At 30.9% G+C, this 11,143-nt stretch overlaps 1 protein-coding gene across 1 annotated transcript; it reads left to right on the top strand.

The window, feature by feature from the left end:
- Nucleotides 1–5,963: 5,963 nt before the first annotated feature.
- Nucleotides 5,964–10,408, top strand: LOC137828693 (GTP-binding protein BRASSINAZOLE INSENSITIVE PALE GREEN 2, chloroplastic). The gene is made up of 5 exons (XM_068635376.1): nucleotides 5,964–6,148; nucleotides 6,347–6,436; nucleotides 6,541–7,813; nucleotides 7,977–8,144; nucleotides 9,741–10,408. The coding sequence occupies exons 3-5, from the start codon at nucleotides 6,572–6,574 to the stop codon at nucleotides 10,146–10,148; spliced, it is 1,818 nt and encodes a 605-aa protein (XP_068491477.1). The 5' UTR covers nucleotides 5,964–6,148; nucleotides 6,347–6,436; nucleotides 6,541–6,571; the 3' UTR covers nucleotides 10,149–10,408.
- Nucleotides 10,409–11,143: the final 735 nt, after the last annotated feature.

Genomic DNA, 11,143 nt, shown 5'->3' with positions numbered 1-11,143 from the left:
AATGTGGGCTGATTTTCATGACCCGCTCCGCATGTGAGTTGGTCCGTGGACTTGCGGGTTGGCTCATTTTTTTTTTAAGTAGAGGAGGAGTGGATGCAGTAGCGGTGTGCAGCAGCGGTGTGCAGCAGCGGAGCGAGCGGCGACGCTGCAAAGGAGAGTGCGTTGTGTGTTGTTGCATTTTTTAGAACAACATAACTATATTGTGATTTGAGTGAAAACTTATTTTTCTTTCGCTCAAAGTTATCACTCCTGAACCATTGCTGTCAAGTCAATTAATTTTTTATTTAAATTTTTTTATTTAATTTTTTTTTGCAGGCTAGCGGATCAGCCTGCTCCGTCCCGTCCCGTTGCTGGCCCGCGCGGGCCGCGGATTATGCGGGACGGGCTAATGCGGGTTGAAAACATCAGTCCGTCTCGCATTTTTTACCGCGGACCGGCCTGCTCCACTTTATCACCCCTAATTTTGCATCTTCACTTTGTTGTAAACAATGACATAATATGACAATTTTTCCATCACTTCCGCACCATCAATTCTTTCGCCTGATTTGGAGGGGAAAGAATATATGGCTAAAGTTAAGTTTTTGCCTCTGGACGTGTGCTTCCTAATGTTTTCAACTCCAACACTATCTTTATAATAATGCTCTGGAAGGTCCCTACAAGAGAATGTCACCACATAGATTTTTGCTATTCAAGACAATTGTTTAATTGTTCAAGAGAATTGTTTATTCACTTTACTTTTTAGTTTATCCTTTTGATACTTATATATAAAAAGTTTCTGGTTTCGAAATTTTACTTTTAAAAATATATTATTTAATTACAACTCATGTATATGTGTAGAATGATATATCTCGAATTTAGATAGAAAGATAGATGCCACTCTAAAGAAAGAAGAAATCTAATTGCTTAATTATCTAAACTGTAATGATTTTTTCTTACAATAAAATGGCTATGATTTTATTTCCCGGGAGACATGATTTTTGGGTCAAAAAACATTATTTATTAAGAAGTGAATTTCAAATTCAAAATCATTTTGAGTCTATCTAATGATTTATTGGACTTATCAGATCACTTACTATCAGTTACTGGACTTATCATATCACTTACTATCAATATGTTATTGAACCACGAAAGTGTGTTGGAGATCTCACATCATATAAGTAAGTACAAATCTCACCTTATAAGTCAGTCAGTTTTGTGAAATTGAGTTAATACTCGATATTTACTTCTTAATACTATTCATGGATGAAATATGAATGGATCTTGATAGTTTCATAACTTTTCAGATTGTGAATTGCTTGCAGCGGATTGTGCACCTCACTGAAGCAACCATCTTAATGTCCCTTCTCCAATCTTTTGATTTCTTGCAAGAGGTGTGTTAATCACAGAATCTCACCTTATTTGTTAGATACTTTCACACACCTTAGGAAACATCACATATGCAACTTTGTTCTTGAGGACTGAAATGCACCAAAATAGTGAAAGATGGTTTCACTTTCCATTGGGACAAAGATAATGAACATATTTAATGGTTTTTGCTGAGCTAGCTCTCGCTAATTGGAAGGCTTCTCGCTAAGCGCAGAGACCATGTTTTTCACCCTGGGTGGACTTACACCCTCCCCTGCAATTTCTTGTTGTGTATTCGCATATATTTGTAACAATTTAATATATAAGTTTGGTATACTTTAAAATAACATTTCAATTTTGATTTAAGAATGAATGAAGTTTTCTTTTATTATAAATTTATAATTTTTTTATATATTGTTGAGTTATTAGTATTTATGAACTTTAATTAAATCATGAAATTAATAATTATATCAAAACAGGTTTAATTGTATTATGAAATCAGGTTTAATTAAATTATAAAACATGATCAATAAAATATTAAAAATCAAAATATTCAATATACAAATTACCATAATAATAATTAATGTATAATATTTTAAAATTTATTTAATAATGATGATTACCAAATAAATGAAATGCAAATGTATTGAAATTAAATGTATTGAGTGATGATGAGATATAAAATTGTTGGAATTGTATCTGATTATTGATGAGTCACTAATGTTAAACCAACTACATGTAAGTATCCACATAATTATCTATTTGCTGCATTCTTATATTTTTTTTTTCCTTCACCCCTACATTTTTAAAAATACCAAAATTAGCTTTGCAATTTTTATTTGAAAAAACACTATTATGGATTTAAAGGTTTCCAGAAATTTCGTTTTGTGATATCTATGGAGATAATTCTTATCTATGAATCTGGAATACATCTTTTTGACTCATGGATTGAAGGATCTGAAATGTATTTTTTTACATATTCGTAAGTCAAATCACAAAGTTCTTCGGATATACAAATTCAAAACTAATATGTCACTTCCGAATTTCATCATCCAGAAGCTTACCTGAACAATATAAATGGCTTTTGGATATAATCATAAATGAGTTTTTATCTCGATCTTCAACATCATTTACCGTACACCATTCCTGATATGAAAATTCATAACTCATTTTCGAATATAATCATCCAGAAGTTTAAATGAAGCACGGGAATGACTTTCAAGATATTAAAATTCAGAGTATATATCAATCATTTCTGGATTTCTGCATTCATAAGCAAAAATAAAATCAAGATTTTAAATTTTGTGTTAGGTACATGTCTTAAATAATATGATGCTGGGAGAAATTGTGATTTTTTTAACTTATGGATTAGTAAATCCATAATAATTTTTAAATTTTGATGTTTAATTATAATTTTTCAATAATTTATTGAAATTTTAAAGTAAGATGTTAATTTGTTTGACATGCTGTGTTGTGAAGCTAAGAAGTGGAACATGAATTTCCGTGAGATGAAACAATACCATAGGAGGCACAAGATGTGTGAGTGTCCAAATCAATACTCAATCATAACGTGTTTAATACGCTGTGACAGTAGTGGTATGGTGCATTCAAGGTTTTCAAAACTCTAGGGATAATTTAGTCATTATACATGATTGTAGGGTGCAGGAAGAAACGCCCAATAAAAAAAATACAATTTGAAGCCCATCTTGTATTCTGCAGCCCAATAAAAAAACAGAACCCTAATAACCTAAATCAATGCAACCCTAATTCCACACCACCCAACGGCACGGGGACCACCGTCGACCTGCAACCCGCGACCACCGTACGAACCGCAACCTGCGACCACCACACGAACTGCAATGAATGTGACTGAAACCAAAACGCAACGTGAAACCCTAAAGTGAGTTTATTCCATTTAATTTTCTCCATTCAGAACGACACCGTTTTGGATTAAAACGAAAACCCAACTCAACTCGCCAACTCGAAGCAGACTCGCGAATTTGAACGAGTTCACCGAATTCACTCCGAATCTCCTGAATTTACTCAAAAACCGAGTTAAGGTAAACTCGGATGAGTCAACGAGTTGACTCGTATGTATATACGTGTGTATATGATTGTGATGGGAGATTACTACATGTTTAGTCTTTATACAAAGTGAAATACATTGGCATGAATGAGAGTGGTTTGTGTCTATTGAAGTTGTTAAAATTTAAATTCTGTGAGATAAACTATGTTGGAGGAATAAAATTTTAAAACAAAAACATCTCTCCCAAACAAGAGAACGTTTCTTAATTTGAAGCTCAGGAGATTTAAGAGATTTTTTGAAGTTTACATTTTCATTTTTTTCTTTGGATAAGTCGATATAATTTTATTAAATTTTAAACTTTTAGTTTGGATAGGATATTTTAAATTTTACTACATAAAAGTAAATAAAAATAGTAATAATTTTAAATATTTAATGATTAAACATGTAAATATTGACATTTTGTATATTTAACTGCATCAATTTAAGTGGAAAAGACGAAAATGCCTTAAAAAATGGATACATATAAAAATAAATTTTGGAATCCCTTTCTCAAAATATGTTTCTGGAATTTTCTTCCATAAAGAATTTTTGGTATTCCGGATTTTCTTATCTGAAATCGACTTTTGATTTTGATTTTTTAATTTTGATTTTTGAAACACAATAATCTCTCTTCTTGAATCTATTTTTTTAGAATTTATTATTTTCAATTTTGGATTTTCTTATCTGAAATGGAATTTTGATTTTGATTTTCAAATTTTTATTTCTGAAACGTAATAACCTCTTCCGAATCTATTTTTTAAAAATTATTATTTTCAATTCCATAATTTTATTTACAAAATAAAGGGCATTTCCAAAAATTAAAAGAATATGTAGGGTGAATGTTAAAAATGATTGGGTATAAGAAGAATTAGCCCAATAGAGAACCTAAAGAGATGAAGACTACTTCTTATTGCACCTCCATAGGTTCTTCTGTCACTTTCATACAAAATTTGAAAATATTTTTTATTCTTCTTGTGCCATCCCCATTTATGAATTACATAATCCGGAAGTAATTATTAGATTTGAAAATAACTTATGGATTATGTAATCAAGAATATATTTTTAAAAAAATGGTATTTCGGATTATATAATTTGAAAGTCTGAATTTGAGAGTATCTTCCGAATTATATAATCCGGAGACGCATTTGAAAAAATACTTCAAAAACTAATTTAGACTCTTAGATTATGTAATCCGAAAAATAATCATACAAAAAAAAAATTCATATTATATAATCTGAAAGCTAATTACGAATTTGTAAAATGACTTTCAAATTATATAAGGATATTTTTCAAATATCAAAAGTTTATGGAGATGGAAGAAGATATGCAGGTGAAGGAAGAATGGAAGAGATGAAAGAGGATATAGAGATGAAAGAAGATATAGAGAAGAGAGAAGGTATAAAGTTGAGAGAAGAGAGAAGATATAAAGTTGTTAATAAGTATTTTTTTAGTAATTTAACATTTTAATAATTTAAGTATTAAAAATATTTTTATAAATTTTTAGATATTTTCTTAATTCATATGCTAACATGTTTCATTACATAATATTTAAAACTATTTAAAAATAAACTACTGAAAATAATATTAATATTTTTAATATTTCCTCTTATTTTGTAAGAGGAACAATATATATTATATATACTTGCAAAAACATATGTACATGTGTATTATTATATTAAAATATATAATTTTATAATTTTTATAAGTAATTAATATATATTATATATACTTGCAAAAACATATGTACATGTGTATTATTATATTAAAATATATAATTTTATAATTTTTATAAGTAATTAATATATATATATATAATATAAAAATAAATCATTATTTTTAAAGAGAAGTATTTGTTTATTTTGAAATAAAGAAAAAATATTCAATTATTTATTTTATTAAATAAATAGAATATTATTTTTATTTATTGAAGGATAAATTATATATATTAAAATTAAATTATATATATATTATTTTTAAAATAAAATTATAAACTGAAGACCAAACCAACATTGAATATTTTTAATTATGTTTAAATATTTTTTAATTCTTTAAATTATAGTTTTTTAATTTAAAACTAATATTTTTAATCCTTATAATTTGAAAAATAAAACTTTTGACTACTCTATTCAAAGCTACTTGTACATGTTATTAATATTATTATTTTTGAAAAAAAAGAGAAAAAAAATACTTTGTTGAAAATTTAAGACAACGCAAAATAGAAGGAAACTGTATGTTATAATTATTAGAATATAAATGAAATTTTTATTTTTTTTAAAAAATTATTATAACTAAAAAATCAATTTTAAATAAAAGAGATGAAAAACATGAAATTATCTGAAATTTGAGAAATTAAAATCATAAATAAACAATTTTTCATTTACTTTTATGTTATAGTTTATTTTTCTCTTATTTTTATCTGAAACACGATAAAAAATTATTTTTAACAATAACATTAATTTTCATTTATTTCTACTAAATTTTTAATTTCTCTAATATTTTCTCTAATATTTTTAATTTTTAATTTCACTATATTTATCTTTATTATTTCTATTCCATCTACTTATTTTCATATTTTCTATCTCTCTTCTTCTAACAAATATACTCTGAATACTCAACCAACTTCATTTCTCCCTCTCTTAACTTTTTACATTGCTTTGGTTCTCATGTTACACGAGATGAGAATGTCACTGAGGGATTTTCTCGCAGGCTTTCGTGGCAACTTCACTGTTAGGAATCAATGTGCGAATGCTTTAACCAGACTTGTTTACGAATGCATTTGTTTTTCTGTTGCACGCTATCTGTTTGATTAAATTACATGCATTTCTCCTCATTCTTACACTGTTTTTCTTTTCCGAAATCATTGCTACTAGTGGTTTCAAGTTCAACCGGAGAGGGTGTTGGATTCTAATATGTTTGATTTGTTCTATAATGTTACAGCTGAACACTGAAGTATTATAAAGAGTGGAGTTCCTTTGTGAATGCAGAAACCAAATACCCTACTCAGAGCCCCATCTTCAGAACTCTCAGGCATGGTTATTTGGAGTAAACAACATTTTATTATTATTATTATTATTATTATTATTATTATTATTATTACAGGGCTAATATGTTTGTTTGTTCTAATGTTACAGAAGTATTATTTGGAGTAAACAACATTTAGAAATGATTGCATTGGCGCGAAAGCTCTCCCCTTCAAAGCTTAAACCAATCTTTTATCTATCGTTCCTTTGTGAATGCAGAAACCATTCCCACTCAAATACCTTTTCGACCGTAATACCGTACTCAAAGCCCCATCTTCAGAACTCCACAAAATTTTCACCTCGGCCATGGGTTAACTTGTTTAGGTTTTGCTCTTCACAGCCAACAGATTCAGCTACAAAACAGAATTTGCCCCTCTGTCGAGAAGGTAATTATGATGAAGCCAATTCCCAATCTCTTCGTGTTTGCCCTGGCTGTGGGGTTTATATGCAAGATTCTAACCCGAAACACCCTGGTTATTTTATCAAACCCTCCGAGAAGGACTTCAATTATAGACTGTATAACAATCTTGAACCCGTTGCACAAGAGCCTGAATTTTCTAACTCTGTTAAAAGGGGGTTTGTTATTGAACCAGAAAAGCTTAAGGATGATGATGTAGGCTTGATTAAGAAACCAGAGAAGCCTGTGGTCTGTGCACGCTGTCATTCGTTAAGGCACTATGGAAAGGTGAAGGATCCTACCGTGGAAAACTTGCTACCTGATTTTGACTTTGATCACACTGTGGGTAGGAAGTTGGCATCAATAAGTGGGACCCGGTCTGTTGTGCTGATGGTTGTGGATGTTGTGGATTTTGAGGGGTCGTTTCCTAGGAAGGTTGCAAAGTTGGTTTCTAAGACAATTGAGGACCATTCTGCTGCATGGAAGCAGGGTAAGTCAGGGAATGTTCCTAGAGTGGTGCTTGTGGTGACAAAGATAGACTTGTTGCCTAGCTCATTGTCACCAACAAGGTTGGAGCATTGGATTAGGCAGAGAGCAAGAGATGGTGGTATTAATAAGATTACTAGTTTGCACATGGTGAGTGCCCTGAGGGATTGGGGACTGAAGAATCTTGTGGATAATGTAGTTGATCTAGCTGGACCTAGAGGTAACGTGTGGGCTGTTGGGGCACAGAATGCAGGGAAGAGTACTTTGATAAACTCTATAGGGAAGTATGCTGGAGGAAAGATTACACATCTGACTGAAGCACCTGTGCCAGGAACTACACTAGGCATTGTTAGAGTGGAGGGTGTCCTTCCAAGTCAAGCAAAACTGTTTGATACACCCGGCCTTCTTCATCCTTACCAGATTACAACGAGGTTGATGAGGGATGAGCAAAAGCTTGTTCATATAGGAAAGGAATTGAAACCAAGGACATACAGAATTAAGGTCAGTGCTGAAGTTAATTTATGGGGATGTATTTTGCTGTTCTTAATATAAGTATGCTAATTTGCATTATGATGTGTAAGTGTTTTTTTTTTTTTTTTTTTATCTTTTGTCTATTAAAACCTGATACAATTCATTTTTTTTTTCCAATTAATTGTTGTGGTAGGCTGGCCATTCAATTCACATAGCCGGTCTAATGAGATTGGATGTAGAAGAAACTTCCCTGGATTCTGTTTATGTCACAGTGTGGGCTTCTCCTTATCTTCCACTGCATATGGGTAAAATAGAAAATGCATGTAAATTGTTCCAAGATCATTTTGGCCACCAGTTACAGGTATTATTATCTTTACTCATTTTAATTGAATACTTATTCTGCAACTCCTTGTCCATAAAACTTATAGCTGATTGATTGTAAAGTATCTTCCCAAAGTATTATCTGGGTTGGTGTCCCGCAACTAGTCGATTTGTATTTGAATTGTTACAAAGAGAAAGACTTGGGTGGACGTGGAAAGACTTGGGTGGACGTGGACGTGGACCCTGCTTCAAAACTGATGTGGTGAACACTACCAGCCAGAATTTGTCAGTAAACTTAAAAAATAATCTTTAATTTATTAATATATCAAAATAAAAACAGTAGCAATTTGAGACTAGCATTGAATAAAAAATTTAAATAAAATAATTGAAGTTGAACGTTCTCTGTATAGCTTGTTTGAAATTGATCAGACCCAAATTGGGTCATCCGCAAAAGGTGTACTTTCCTTGCGGCATGCACCTCAATTTGGATTGAATTTTCAAGAATGATGATATTGTTGATGTCTCAGAAATCACCATTTGCCAGGGTGTCTATGATTTTTCTGTTTTTGCAACTTCTACTTTTCCCTCTTTCACTTGTGCGATTTCTTGTTTCATCTCTCGTTGAAAAGTTTGACTTCTTCTTCTTCTCTTTGATCATGAAACCCTTAAGCAGCAGCAATAATTTAGTTCCCCATACTACATCTGGCTCTTTGCTTTTGCGTAAAAGCTTTGATAATCTTGCAAGCATCAAATTGTAGAGTACATATTAACCAATGAAGTACTAACAGACACAGAAACTTCAGAACTTGCTGTTTCAGCATAATTTGCTTCCATTGATCAAAGATAGCTTGAGAACTGATCCATAACTTGACCAAAGATATATACTGCATGGTCATCAATTGAAGTTTTCCAATGTTAGTTTTCTAAATTGTTTATTACATCAAAAAATCAATTTGAATTCCAAAATTTATAAAACAATCTCAAGATTTTTCAATATATCACAAGTATGAATAGTAACTTCAGAGATGGTAACCATTAAGTGTGCGGAAGAGCCGCATGGCAACAAAAGATGAAGGATATGGATGGTTAGCTGTGAGTCAAGTGAGAGAGGCAGAGACATGTTTGAACCTGAGAGAATGTGAAAGAAGAAGTATCATGTTTCTTTTTAAATTGTTTAGTTATTTAATATTTACAATGAAGTGACAATATTTGGTAAGATGTGTCCACCATGTCAGTTTTGGGACAGTATTCACCCAAGTTTTTGTCTGTTACCTACTGTTATTATATATTTTTTAGTTTTATCAGAGTTGTTCTCCTAACTAAAATAGGTCTGTCAACGGCTGATAAAATGACCTTGAAATAAGCGTTTAATTATCCTGGTCAAAATATTTAGTAGCATTTCTTTTTCTTTTCTTTTCACTCATCAGATGGTTTGACAATGCTCTTATCAAATTTAGTGGAATAATTTTCAGACAATTACCAATAAACTTCAGTAAGATCTAAATGGAGTAGCTATTATATGCTTAAGGTGAAGCTTTATATCCAGGCAAAATGTACATAGACCTCTATGTAAAAGGTTGAAAGCAAAAGTCTGTTGATTCTTGTATAACACCAGTTTGAATTGTTCTTTTTGCAGCCACCAATTGGAGACAAACGAGTTCAAGAACTGGGGAACTGGGTGAGAACGGAATTCCATGTTAGTGGGAACAGTTGGGAGTCGAGTTCAGTAGACGTTGCTGCTGCTGGCCTCGGGTGGTTTGCCATTGGACTTAAAGGAGATGCAGTGTTAGGTGTTTGGACTTATGAAGGAGTTGATGTTGTTCTACGCAATTCTTTAATACCCAATAGATCACATACTTTTGAGGATGCAGGATTTACAGTATCAAAGATTGTCTCCCAGTCCGACCAATCTTTAAACAAGTCAAAGGAACGAAATGACAAAAAGCCAAAGGGAATTGACAAAAGGCCAAAGGGAATTGACGACTCAAAAGTGTCAAACCAGTTTGTTGAATCACCTCTTTTGACTTCTGATGGAGTCATCTAATAGAAGTGTCAGTTTGGGAGAACGAAAATATGAATTGAATCAGAAGTCTAAACATATAAATGTCAACCTTATCATTATCTAAAGTTCAAGCAAGTGGAGGGCAGAGGCTGAAAGCTGATGTGCAATGAGGAACGAGAATCAAATAATTGTTTGTCATTTTTTTAATTTAATATTTTATGTTGCTTTTTGTGTTCCAGATTGGAATTGCTTCAATGTTTTGGTCCTTCCTGTTAAAGTAGGCTACTGTAATTGCTAACTTAGATTTGGTATTTTTTTTTATCTTGAAATAATGGTTGCAAAGAATTGTTATAATAATTAAAACAAAAACCTTAACTTTCAATAAAATTCAAAATTCAAATATCTTATAAATGTTGGTAAGATAATATATTTTGATCTAACTTTCGATTTTTCCAAGAGTTTGATTTCATATCTAAACTATTATGCATTTAATTTATTCCTTCTTTATATTAATTTTTTGGTATATTACAAATTATCTTAGTGATGTATAATGATACATTTTCAAATTCCTTATTAAAAAACATCAAAATCTCCTCTTAAAGGTTACATAGTCAACAAAATCCCTAACTAGGAATAACTTTGTTATACAAGGTACATAAATGTAGAAAAATGTATTTGAATTCATAATTCTCAATTCCTTAATTAAAAAAAATAGATGAAGTTTAATTTTTAAATTTGGGAAAGACCCCTTTTAATTCCTACATTTTTTTATCAGTAATAAATAAGTAGAAAACACTTCAGAGTGGTCTAATCCACATACATAAATACTTTAGAGTGGTCCAACTCATATACATAAATATGTGACAAATTCATACACTTATATACATAAATACGTGACAAATTCATACACTTAATAATAACATTAATGATATTTTAAGAAAGTAATAACCATGAAACGAAAATATAAATTAATACAACTAATAGTGATATCAATAACTAATTTAGGAGGTACTAAAAATTCATTTAATCACTTCTAT

This window comes from Phaseolus vulgaris, chromosome 11 (genome assembly GCF_000499845.2).
Source record: "Phaseolus vulgaris cultivar G19833 chromosome 11, P. vulgaris v2.0, whole genome shotgun sequence".
Taxonomy (NCBI): domain Eukaryota; kingdom Viridiplantae; phylum Streptophyta; class Magnoliopsida; order Fabales; family Fabaceae; genus Phaseolus; species Phaseolus vulgaris.
Note: the sequence above shows the minus strand (reverse complement) of the source record. Positions and strands in the feature narration are given on the sequence as shown.

Excerpts from the sequence above, each read along its gene's own strand:
- LOC137828693 (XM_068635376.1), top strand. The coding sequence starts at position 6,572 with ATGATTGCATTGGCGCGAAAGCTCTCCCCTTCAAAGCTTAAACCAATC. Across the intron at positions 7,814-7,976 it reads CAAGGACATACAGAATTAAG|GCTGGCCATTCAATTCACAT; the intron begins GTCAGTGCTGAA and ends TTGTTGTGGTAG. Across the intron at positions 8,145-9,740 it reads ATTTTGGCCACCAGTTACAG|CCACCAATTGGAGACAAACG; the intron begins GTATTATTATCT and ends TTCTTTTTGCAG.